The sequence below is a fragment of the Impatiens glandulifera genome, chromosome 7 (assembly GCF_907164915.1).
Source record: "Impatiens glandulifera chromosome 7, dImpGla2.1, whole genome shotgun sequence".
In the NCBI taxonomy this organism is placed as follows: Eukaryota; Viridiplantae; Streptophyta; class Magnoliopsida; order Ericales; family Balsaminaceae; genus Impatiens; species Impatiens glandulifera.
The window spans coordinates 30,709,509-30,723,374 of NC_061868.1; the positions used below are offsets into that span (position 1 = coordinate 30,709,509).

The 13,866-nt window shown below is 26.4% G+C and overlaps 1 protein-coding gene across 1 annotated transcript; it reads left to right on the top strand.

The window, feature by feature from the left end:
• Positions 1-10,336: 10,336 nt before the first annotated feature.
• On the top strand, positions 10,337-13,593 carry LOC124946187 (low affinity inorganic phosphate transporter 8-like). Its single transcript, XM_047486756.1, has 2 exons — positions 10,337-11,061; positions 12,621-13,593. Exons 1-2 carry the CDS (start codon positions 10,337-10,339, stop codon positions 13,549-13,551), a joined length of 1,656 nt encoding a protein of 551 aa, XP_047342712.1. The 3' UTR covers positions 13,552-13,593.
• The last annotated feature ends 273 nt before the right edge of the window (positions 13,594-13,866 follow it).

A 13,866-nucleotide genomic window follows, 5' to 3' on the forward strand; every position in this document is an offset into this window, starting at 1 on the left:
TTAACCTAAAAAAATATTTTTATTTTATTAAATCATAAAATATAGTCATTACTCCTACTTTGACTCAAAAGAAGGATGAATATTATATTGGATAACTTCAACTAAAGTAATTTTAAAAATATTTAGATTGAATAATAATAAAAAGATTATTAATATAATATAAATATATTAAATATGACAAATATTATAAAATAATATGAATAATAAATTAATTAATTAAACGTTATAATAAGTAATAATAATATTTAAAAAAAAATTGGAGAATAGAAAAAAAATATTATGCTAAGAATAAAGAAATTATATGTATTTAAATTTTTTATTTTATTAATTAGTCATAAAATTTAATAAAAAGATAGGATGTTGTTGCAGCGGCCTTGAAATGATCAAATTCCTGGAAAAAAAAATAATGAACAATAGATTGGTGAAACATAAAATATTACCAATTTAATTATTGAATGAAATAATGATGTTGATAGAGAAATTGATGTTAATATAATTTAATTATTACTCACTTTAACCAAGATGGAATTCAAAAGATAGATTAGTGAAACATAACATATTACCAATTTAATTATTGAATGAAATAATGATGTTGATAGAGAAATTGATGTTAATATAATTTAGTTATTATTCACTTTAACCAAGATGAAATTCAAAAGATAGAATGTTGTTGTAGTTGCCTAAAATGATAAAATTTGTAAAAAAATGACCAAATATTTAAAAATTAGATGTTATGGACATAACAAACACATTTATTATAAAAAAAGTATTCATATATCATATGTTAATAATAATAATAAATTATTAATATAATATGAATATATTAAAAATGAGAATAAAGATAATTATTAAAAAATAATGGGAAATAATAAATAATTAATTGAATGTTATAATAATATTTCAAAAAAAATTATTTATTTCTTTTGTGATTAAAAATAAATATTATTAAATACATTAAACTTTATCATGTCAAATTGTTTGGAATAGAAAAAAAATCATATACTCAAAAGATAGAGATCATCTTTTTTCAACTAATAAAACTATATGTATTTTAAAAAATTAAATATATTTAACCTAAAAATTTATTTTTATTTTATTAAATCATAAAATATAGTCATTACTCCTACTTTGACTCAAAAGAAGGATGAATATTATATTGGATAACTTCAACTAAAGTAATTTTAAAAATATTTAGATTGAATAATAATAAAAATATTATTAATATAATATAAATATATTAAATATGACAAATATTATAAAATAATATGAATAATAAATTAATTAATTAAACGTTATAATAAGTAATAATAATATTTTAAAAAAAATTGGAGAATAGAAAAAAAATATTATGCTAAGAATAGAGAGATTATATGTATTTAAATTTTTTATTTTATTAATTAGTCATAAAATTTAGCGGCCTGAAATGATCAAATTCCTGAAAAAAACAATGAACAATAGATTAGTGAAACATAACATATTACCAATTTAATTATTGAATGAAATAATGATGTTATAGAGAAATTGATGTTAATATAATTTAATTATTACTCACTTTAACTAAGATGGAATTCAAAAGATAGGACGTTCTTGCAGCGGCCTGAAATGATCAAATTCCTGGAAAAAAAAATAATGAACAATAGATTGGTGAAACATAACATATTACCAATTTAATTATTGAATGAAATAATGATGTTGATAGAGAAATTGATGTTAATATAATTTAATTATTACTCACTTTAACCAAGATGGAATTCAAAAGATAGAATGTTGTTGTAGTTGATTAAAATGATAAAATTTCTGAGAGAAAAAAAGCAAAACAGTGAAAGCCGCAAAAAGAGACCGAATAGGCAGAATATCACTCTTCTCTTTTAAATTAAACCTTGTTGATGTAAAATTATTTATAGGAAAATAAATATTTAGATGGAAAAGAAGATGAAAAGTTGGGTTGATTTATTATATTGATTTAATTGCAGTTACACTGTTTATGTTTTTCATAATTATTTTTTTTTGTTAAATTTTATAATTATTATAATATGATAACTGAAAGTTAAGTTTTATATTATAATTAATATAATATAATAACTGAAAGTTAAATTTTATAATTAATATAATATATAATTGAAATTCTTAATTTTATTGTAGGTTTTAATGTTTTATAATTAGTATTTAATGTTAAACATGATAACTGTATTTTTTTTCTATTTTATAATTAATATAATATATATTTGAAATTCTTGATTTTATTGCAGGTTAAGTTTTATATTATAATTAATATAATATGATAACTGAAAGTTAAATTTTATAATTAATATAATATATAATTGAAATTATTAATTTTATTGTAGGTTTTAATATTTTGTAGTTAGTATTTAATGTTAAACATTATTTAATGTTAAACCTGATAACTTTTTTTTCTTTCTATTTTATAATTAATATAATGGAATAATTGAAAGTTATATTTTATAATTAATATAATATATATTTGAAATTCTTGATTTTATTGCAGGTTTTAATGTTTTATAATTAGTATTTAATGCTAAACTCAATTAATATAGATAAATATTTGGTTTAATGTGTATATGTAAAATATTAGATTTTAATATATTTTAATAATAATTATAACATTAATATATATATACAAATTAAAATTAATTAATATACAATTCATAAATGAAGAGAGAGAAATATGAAAAAATACCTTGTGATATGAGAATTATTTTGGAGAGAGCGTGAAGTACACCCTCAACATTTCAAAGTAAGCGTTATTAGATATATATAGATTATTGTTAAGATTTCTATATTTAGGGATATTTGAATGCTTTATTTAATAAGCAATAATTAAGAATCCTAAAGATAATATATATAAATGAATTTAGATAATTTTAAAAACCTGTTTTTTTTAGAATATATAGATATATTGATAATATTACGGAATATAATATTTAACATATTTAATTATTTAATTGATTTATGGATATTTAGATTTTCTATATTACTTCGACTGTTAATTAAATATCTGTATCGTGTTAAGATATTAAATACTATATAATATATATTATAAATTAAAGAGAGAATTAAGAAATAAGGTTGATTTTTAGGTATAAATAAATAAATATATATTTATATACATTTAGATGAATTAAAAAAAATTATTCTCATTTATAGGATTAAAAGATTAAGGTGGATGATTATTAATAAATTAATGAATAATTAGATTATATTATATCTTTTTATTTATTTGAAGATTAAAGTGAATATAAAAGGGAAACTTAAGTTGTTCAAATAAATATTGAAGATTTATTATTTAATTAATTTGATATTACAAATTTAAAATTAAGATTTGGTTTAATGTATAATTTTATTTTTTATAATAAAATATATTACATATATATTTATTTTTAAATTATATATTATTAATTTGTGTTATATATAATAATATGATATTTAAATTCAAATTAATGATATTATTGTTTATTATTTGGATTATATTGGTTGATAAAAATAATTACTAAAGTGATAATGTTTGTTTAAATTAATTCAAGACAATTTTAAACGGCAATATTGTGTAATTCATGTGATTATATTATTTGGCCCAAAAGTTAATAATTAATTGACGAAATTACATAAATACTTGTGATGATATACATGTAATAATTATAAAGTCTTATTTATATGAATAATTAATCCATCCAAAGATATATTGATTATTTGACACGTCTTATTATTAATGTTTGATCATTACACCAAAATACTATTAGCAATTAATATTATTGTCCAAAAACTTGATATTAATGATGCATTAAGTATTTTGAGATGGGATAAATCATTATTTGAATTTAGTTGTGACTTAGGTTTATAAATGTGAGCAACTACTTTATTGAACATTATAAATGATTAAGGGCTATAATTTTTATAATGTCAAGTTAAAGATAATTTTTTTCTTTTAGACGAGACTACAATATTTTTTTGAGGATATTGAGTTTGAGAGGAGAAATGATTTTGTCTTTGAATTGAATTATATCAATAATTCCTATTGATGAAGATTTGATTTATATCTCTAATGTTTTTTGACATTGATAAGGATTTTACTCCTATCAATGATAAAGTTCAAAAATCAAGAGTAATAAGAAAGTGTTGATCAAATTCATTAAGTACAAACTCAACAACTTCAAAATCAAGTGTTTTTGTGACAATCCAGTTTAATCAAATTACAATTTATGGTACTCGTTGAATATTTGATATGGACCTTCACCAAAATAGACGTTAAGGGGTTTTTTAATAGATACATTGAAAAACAATTAGGTGCAACGAGAAAACTTTGTGTCGAGAGACTAAATTAATATGGTTTGTAAATTAAATAAATTCATCTATGGACTTAAAGAAGCGTCTCGTTAGTGGTACAATAAATTTAACAAAATAACAATTCTCTATCTTTTGGTTTTGAGGTGAATTTTGATTGATTATTTGTGTGTCACAAGTTTAGTGGGAGTAAACAACTATTTATGGTTTTATATATTGGTGACATTTTGTTTGTCACAAATTTTGCTTGACATTAAGTAGCCCAATAGTTATGAGATATTTGAAAAGAACTAAAAATTAAATGCTCACATATAGAAGTCGAATAGTTTTGAGATCATTGAGTATTCTGACTAAGATCTTACGGGATGCCAAAACAGTATAAAATCCACTTCGGGTTATATTTTTCTCTAGCTAGTTTTGTCGTTTCTTGAAGAAGTGTCAAATAAACACTTACAGTGTCATCCACTATTGCAACAAAATTTGTGATATGTTACTAGACATCAAATTAGGTGATATTGACATCAAGTTTCTTGTTGTGAAAGAAATGATACAAAGTTGATAGATTTCTATAAAATATTTATGTACAAACTCTGTAGTTATGAACCATTGATAATGAGTTTATCTCCTAATGTCTTTAATGAGAATATTGCTCGTATGAGTGTCGTAGAGATCGACGATCTCTAACTTTAGTGAGAGTTTGTAGTTTGGTTGTGTTTCAGTTTAATTATTTTATAGATCTTATAATGTTTTTATTCTGATCAGAAATTAAATATTATTCAGTTTATTACATTCTGTACATTTATGTTTAAAGTATGATCTCATTAAAGTCAAGTAGAACCAATTGAAAATTGACATGAAAAGATCACCTTGAATGAAATTTTCATTCCTCATATTCATGATATGATTTATCAATTAATTATATTGATTTATGTGATCACTGTTGGATCTAGTTGTGCTCAAATACAACGACGATGTCGTTGGTCATATATTGATATGATTAATTGATAAAATTATTTATACAACATATTTGAGATGACATAAAACTGCAAGCGCATTATGGTTGATACATTTATTTTTGTACATACGTACCCTAGTGGGAGATTATTGGAATTTGTAGGGTCATTAATATAATAAATAATTGTGTAAATGTCATATTTAATATAAGCCAAAATAATGTGATCTAATGTGAAATTAAATTTATGGCATATGGGTGTATTTGTAATTAATATAAAGTGAAGATACCTAAGTGACATTTCTAATTTTATGAAGGGGCTAAATTAGAAATGACCAAACTATAATAAATAACTTAATATTGGCTATATGTAACGGTAATGGTCCCATTTGAAGTACGTTCAATTTTCCTTTGCGTCCCCATCATCAGAGAGATAAAATCACTGACGTACTCATCAAATTGGAAGAACCATTTCATATAAACAAAGTCTAAGGAAAGAGGAGATTAAAGACCATTTCTATTCTAAAGAAAGAGAAGATTCATGATTCATCAAATTAAGGTACGCTTCCACATTTAGATTTTAATTTTTCACACATTATATTAGGATCTAATTAGGATAACTCTAACACCTTGTCGATTACTCTTGATGTGACCTCAAACAGTTTTGGAAATGGTCACTTATGGTGATTTTTAGATTTTTTTTTTGAAAATCTCATCTCCAACGACGTGAAGAATTGGGTTGCTTCACATGTTTGTTGTGCATACAAGAGTTAAGTTGAGAGGAGAAAAGTCACTATTCACCTGAGAAGACGAAAGTAACATGGAAAATTGATAGAAAAATGAGAGAAAAACAAGAGGGAGTTATTACTCATTCATTCCATAGAAAATTACTGAACAAGATTCTCTGAGTTAAATAACAATCTCTTTAGTGAATATTGTCCTGATTCTGTAACATATTACTGATGATGTGGCATGACAATACTGGCTAAAATAACAAAATAAAAGAGTTCAAAGGATTAAAAGAAATTAAGACAAACAATTAAAATAGAAAAAATGTAAGCTCTTAGTGCTCCCACATGGATCTCTTACCATCGTTAGATCAATCTTCATTCACCCTTGTATCAATACCCCTCTTTAGAACTTCGGCGTCCTCGTCGGAGTCGAACTGAATATTTCTTCTTATTTTCCCAAGCCACAAAGGTCTCTAGGTGTTGAAAAATCAGTGCTTCTGCATCTTCCCATGAATTCTCCTCTTTTCTGCAGGCTGACCATTTAATCAGTACATGACGACAATATCCGTCTTCCATGATCACTTCCCTTTCATCTTGAATGTCCTCGGGAATCTCATTAGGCATGTTCAAACTTGGAATTTCTTCCACCCTACTCGGCGTGCCCATGTATTTCTTTAGCTGAGATATGTGGAAGACATTATGTATCTTTGTATCTTGCCCAATCCCAATCGGAATGCCACTTCACCAATTCGCTCCATAATACGAAAAGGTCCAAAGTACTTAGTAGAAAGTTTGTGATATTTATTTCTTACAGATAATTGACGGTAGAGTTGTAGCTTAATCAGAACCCAATCATTCAATGCAAATTCTCCATCTTTTTTTTGTTTATCTTGTACTTGTTTCATCCGATTCTGAGCCATTGCCAAATGAAATTTGAGAAGTTGAAGTGTTGCCTCCATCATTAGAAGAGTTTGGTTAATATCTAACTCTCGAGTTCCCCACCAGATATGGGATATGACTGGTGGTTTATAATCATATATTTATTTAAAAGGAGAAGTTTGGATGACTAAGTGGAAGTTGGTGTTGTACCACTATTCCAAAATAATTTCATTAATTTTTTCTTTTTAATTTTTCGAGAATTAAACTATGTGGCGACTCTTAAAATAGTGTCAACAACATCAACTTTGTGAAGTTCAATTTTGGTTCATCATCTCCATTTTGGCGAGACGACTCATTTGTGAGTTGCTTCCTCATCTCGTTTTACAAGAATCGAGATGAAGGTAAGCCAAGAGACTTATCAAAGCCTAAACGACAAAACATTTTTTCTTCTAAAAGTACTCGAGTTGAGTTTACAATTAAAATCTCTTGTCTCCTACTGCGAGAGCATTTGAGCGGAAAATAAAGCACGAGGCTCAGATCAATTGCGAGTTACGAACCACCCTTAAAAACGGGATCAACGCGTTGCATTTTAAAAGGAGCGAAAAAAATAAGCTTACAATTTTTGTTAACTAACAAATTCTTAATTAATTAATAAAATTACTAGGAAAATAATGTGCTATAATTTATTTGTTATACATAAAACTTCACCCATCACACTGTTACCATATAGGATATATACAACAATGTCTTTAAAATAAAATGACAAGATTTTAAATTGTGTTTGCCTTTTATTTTTTATATTAAATTTGTTCATTATAAAAAATAAAAAAAAAATTGCACTTATAACATTTGGTTTTATTATGCTTTCGATAAATATTATAGAAATTTGTATGTAAAACATAATTAGATTTTTGCACATTATATGTTAGAATATAAGATAATATATAGGTAAGATATTATTACAATATTATAAATTGTGATAATATCATTAATATATTATATTATATCAATATTATATTATATTATTAGTATATAATATTATTAGTTTCCTTATAAGCTTGATGTAATGTCTATATAATAGACATAACTTATGTAATTCAGTATATATATCATTTTAATACAATCTTTCTCTCTTATTCTAACATGATATCAAAGACTTATTATTGTTTTTAAGTCAATCAAGTGATAGTCTTTCGCTGACTCCATTAATGGTTACTTTAGCCATTGATGGAGGGCTCTAATAATTCTTTACTAATTATTATTAGTATCTCTTAATAATATTTTCTTCTTTCAAATAATTATGTTGATGTTCTTACTTTTTTTCGACAATCATATTCTCTGAGTTTGTTTTTAGTTGTTGCTTTATCCTAATAGTTAATGCAATATTTTTTTGGTGTTAATCTAATCATATGTGCTCCTTTACTGGTTATTTAGTCAACACACTTCCATTCTCTCGTTAGAATGGGTTTTACAGGTGTTGTTTCACCCCAACATTCTATTCTCATGGTATTCTACATACCTTCTTCGCTGGTTTTCTTTAATGCAACACACTGCCATTCCGTCGTTGGATGGATTTTGAGACTCGCGAATAACTTCAGAGTTCATTCGGTTGTTGTTTTACCATAGCATTCTATTCTCATGGGATTCTACCTCTTCATTGGTTTATCCGTCAACACACTGTCATCCTTTAACTGGATGGAGCTCACGGGTTTTTGAAACTTATAGAATACAACATCAACATTTTATCATCTCGTCTTCAACCTCAAGTTGATCAAGCGTTTTCCATCTTGAGTTTGAGGAGGGATGTTAGAATATAAGATAATATATATGTAAGATATTATCACAATATTATAAATTGTGATAATATCATCAGTATATTATATTATATTAATATTATATTATATTATTAGTTTCCTTATAAGCTTAATGTAATGTCTATATAATAGACATAATTTATGTAATTCAATATATATCATTCTAATACCATCTTTCTTATTCTAACAATATGTAAGAATGTAGAATCATTCCAGTGTAAAATGTGTGAAAATGTTTGATTTATTCATTAAGGTTGATGTTTCTGGAGAGTGAGAATATATGTTACATTTCATCATGTTTTGAAAAAGGTTGAAGTTGTAGAATGATTGAGATCTTCTATGAAATGTTTGTTTTAAGTCTAACTATTTTTGGTGTTACTAACATCTAACCAATTGCATCTAACCAATTGACATCTCCATATTTTGCTAAGTGGACCACAACAATAGAAATGTCATAATTTAATCAACTTTATTTTTATCTTCTTCATGAAATGTATCAATAGTCCGTGCATAACTTTAGTACCAATAATTGGGAATTCTATTAAAAATATATCATAAAATATCTTAATGGAGATTGTAATTATTTTGAGAATGGAAAACAACTCAATAACATTTCAATTTCAATCATTTTAATGTGGGTTTTATTTGTAATGAATTATTTTTAACATATGGTAAAATAATTAAAATCATTTACATATTTGTGTATTTTTATTAATCTCACTCAATTCTAAGTTCTAACAATACAAATACAACAAATTGTAGATGTCCAAATCTTGTGAGATAGAAAAGAGCTAAAACTCATCATCTTAGTCTGTATGGTGGCCTAATTTAGTTAATTATTTTTGTTAAGTTAAAGTTTTCCTTTTAAACTTACATACCCTTCTTAGATATTGTTTCATCCATTTTTTTAAGGTTTTTTTGATATTTTATTCAAGAAAATCTTTTTTTATATAAAAAATGTTATTTTAGTTTTTAATTGGTTTAATTATTATTTTTTTATATTTAAAATATAAATTTAATAAAAATAAAGTATGAATATTTTAATATTTTAATCAATAAAATGAGTGATTTGATGATTACAAAGAATTATAATCTAATAAGAGAAGAATTTTTTAAAACCTGCATAAAATCTAAAAAATAAAATCCCATATCAAACACTCTTAGAGTTCCAAATCACATAATTCTTAACTTATTGAATTAAGAAGATTTTGTAGTATAATTTGATATTTTTCTAAATAATTAAATAATAACTATTAACTGAATTAATTTAAAAAAAGTCCTTACAAATAATTTAAATTAATTACATTCGAAATAAACTTTTAATATGTGATAAAACCAGTAGAAAGAAAACAGGTAAAGGACAAACCCAGCCAAAACATAAACAATTTTCTACCATTTTCCAACAATGCATGCCAACACAAAGGAATGGAAGATTAAAAAAAGTGTTCGTTACTCACAAAGAGGATTTCTTGTTCCAACAATGAAGAAGCACAACAAGAAACCTTATACACCACATGATGAATTTAATTTCTATTGATCAAATGAAAAATTCTATAAATAAACTTTTGTCACATACCAGGACTTGACTATTTTAGTTTTTAACTACCCTTCATCTATACTATCTTATTATAAGTTCTTCTTGAGTCACTTGCTAGTGCCCTATGGCTGACCAGTCGATGAAGGTTGTCTTCTCCTCTCTCGACAATGCAAAGACTCAATTATACCACTTCAAGGCCATAGTTATCGCGGGCATGGGCTTCTTCACAGACGCGTACGATCTCTTTTGTATAACCGCCGTCGCAAAACTCATTGGTCGTCTTTATTACTACGATCCAACGAAAAACAAACCTGGAGTTCTGCCAAACCATGTAAACGACGCCATTACTGGTGTGGCCTTGTTTGGGACACTGGCGGGGCAGCTCTTCTTTGGCTGGCTTGGAGATAAATTAGGAAGAAAAAAAGTATATGGTATCACTTTGGTTACAATGGTAGGTTGTGCGGTTTGCTCTGGCCTTTCATTTGGGAGTACCACAAAGAGTGTTGTGGGCAGTTTATGCTTCTTTAGGTTTTGGCTTGGGTTTGGGATAGGCGGGGATTACCCTCTTTCGGCTGTGATTATGTCGGAGTATGCTAATCAGAAGACTCGTGGAGGGTTCATAGCCGCGGTTTTTGCCATGCAAGGAATGGGGATTCTTGTGGCTGGTGGGGTTGCTATGATCGTTTCGAAATCTTTCTTAATGGCATTTGATGCTCCTGAGTTTAAAGATGATCATGTATTCTCCACACAGCTTGAAGGGGATTTTGTATGGAGAATAGTGCTCATGTTTGGAGCTGTTCCTGCTGCCTTAACTTATTATTGGAGGCTTCAAATGCCAGAAACAGCTAGGTAAATTATATATTACCTTATTTTACAAATTTATTTTATGTCCTTACAAATACTTGAAATAAAATGAAAACACAAGTAAGTTTGTAGAAAAAGAAGAAGTAACAATCAAGTTAAAAAATTACATCATAAAATTTTATATTAAAAAAGTATGCTATTTTCAAAGGTAATGAACATGTTTTTTTTTAAAGAAAGACTATTTCCATTAAGTCACGGGTTCAAAGGTAAAGGTGGTCATGTATAGTTAATCATTACAAACTAAATTATAACAAACAAAAAAATATTGTCACAAATTTAACAAAATGTTAAGATATAAGAACAATAAAATCTTGATAAGTGGATTAAGTCAAATTATTGAACACTTCAAATGTTTTTTTTATTGTTTGTTTTTATTGTTGGTTATATATAAGTATAATCATATTATATATATTTTATAATAATCAAGATTATAATGTATTTTTTTTTTTTTTTATAAAGATGTGGTATACAACAAATGATTTTTAATATCTAAAATTAGAATATATACTTTACGGGAAGAATGTTAATTTTATCATCGAACTATAATAGAATATTTGCGTATATCACTGAACTAATTTTTGTTCGTTCATAACACTGTAATTAAGTTTAATGTTCATCTATGTCATTGCTAAACAAAAACATTTAAATTCGTTAAGTTTTCTGTTAAATGATGACACATGTGATTGACATGTCATTTTTTTAAAATTAATATATATTATATATTTATTTTTATTCACTATTTCTAAATAATAAAACTTAATTTACATTTTCAAATGAATTAATCAAACAAATTATACATTTTGAGAAACATTAAAATTAATTCATTTTTTTAATTAATATATTTTTAACATTCTAAATAATAAAGTTCGTTAAAAAACGTTAAAAATATATTAATTAAAGAAAAAAAATTATTATTAGTGTCTCTCAAAATGTCTATATTATTTGGTTGATGCCTCTAAAAATATAAAAGTTTTATTATTTAAAAATAGTAAATAAAAATAAATATAATATATATATATATTAATTTTAAAAAAATGACAGGTCAATCACACGTATCATCATTTAACGAAAAACTTAATGAGTTTAGATGTTTTTGTCCAGTAATAACATAGATGAATATTAAACTCAATTACAGTAATATAAACGAACAAAAATTAGTTCAGTGATATACGTAAATATTCCGTAATAGTTCAATGATAAAATTGACATCTTCCCTATGTTTTACTATATTTGATATAAATCCTTGTTTCTCTCCTAATGATTAAATTATAATATAAATCATTCTAATTTTTTCTTAGAAATATAACCAATTTTGATTTTATTATCTACCTCACACTAATGATCCACACAACTTCAAATTAAGATGTCTTTAATAAAAATTAAACATGTCACATATCTTAGACATAACCTTTGTTTCCTTGAACTACAATACTCAATTTTTTTAACATCTTCTAACAAAAATTCTAACAAATTAACTAGAAATTAAGTGTTTTTTGGTTTCTTGTACATATCTATTTAGTGAAAATGTGAATATGATTATCTAGATACACTGCATTGGTGGAGGGAAATGCCCGGAAGGCGGCGGCAGACATGGCTAAAGTCCTAGAGACCGGTGAAATTCCTACAAAAGAACCCCAGCTACCGATAAGCTCCGACTTAGTCCCAGTTAGTCACTCTTCATATGGATTATTCTCCGGCGAGTTCTTCAAGAGACACGGCTATCATCTTCTCGGGACCACAACCACTTGGTTCTTGTTAGACATAGCCTTCTACAGTCTTCAATTAGCTCAAAAAGACATATACGCCGCAATTTCACTCATCCCAAAAGCAACAAGAATGAATGCAATCCAAGAGGTTTTCTTGATCTCTAAATCCATGTTCTTAGTCGCTCTTTTCGCCACCGTCCCCGGCTACTGGTTCACAGTCTTCAGCATCGACAAGATCGGTCGGTTCAAGATCCAGCTCAACGGGTTCTTCTTCATGTCATTGTTTATGGCCATTCTAGGATTCAAATATTTCAGTTTTCGGGGCCAAGATACATGCGATCCCAATTCAAAGTACCAGTTCTGTCATGGAAAGCCTTTCTTGTTTTCTGTGTTTTACGGTCTGACTTTATTCTTCGCTAATTTCGGGCCTAATAGTACGACGTTTATAGTTCCGGCGGAGCTGTTTCCTGCACGGTTCAGGTCAACGTGTCATGGGATTTCAGCGGCGGCAGGGAAGGCCGGGGCGATTATTGGGGCGTTTGTAGTGCAGGGATATACAAGGCAGGCGAGTAATAATGTGCAGAAGGCGATTATAGGACTGGCGGTGGTGAATATGGTTGGGTTCTTTTTCACTTTCTTGGTGCCGGAAACAAAAGGGAGGTCCTTGGAGGAGATTTCTGGTGAGGATAATGAGCTTGTTTCTATTGCGGTTGGCGCCGCCGAAGGGGGATCCAATAAGAAAATTGATCATCGTGCTGAAGATAATTGACTGCCTATAGCTACTATAGCTATAGGCTAGAAGATTGTTGAGGGATATTGGGTTTGAGAAAAATAAAGGGATTTAGCTTATAATATTATTGTGAAATGTGATCAGCAAACCAAAAGTTACAAATTGGAGTTATATATGTTAAAAACTAAGTACCACATCTACAATTATAAAAACATTTATGTATAAAAAAAACTTTATCAATTATTAAGCAAAATTAATTATGCTACTTAGTTTTAAACCCAAGCAATTACATTATCTCAATAATTATATATAATATATATTAAAGATGCTTCTTTATAAGGACTACAAATCAAT

What these genes read in the sequence shown, in the direction of transcription:
- LOC124946187 (XM_047486756.1), top strand. Translation starts at nt 10,337, where the DNA reads ATGGCTGACCAGTCGATGAAGGTTGTCTTCTCCTCTCTCGACAATGCA. An exon ending in CAAATGCCAGAAACAGCTAG is followed by an intron (nt 11,062 to 12,620) that starts GTAAATTATATA and finishes ATGATTATCTAG; the next exon opens with ATACACTGCATTGGTGGAGG.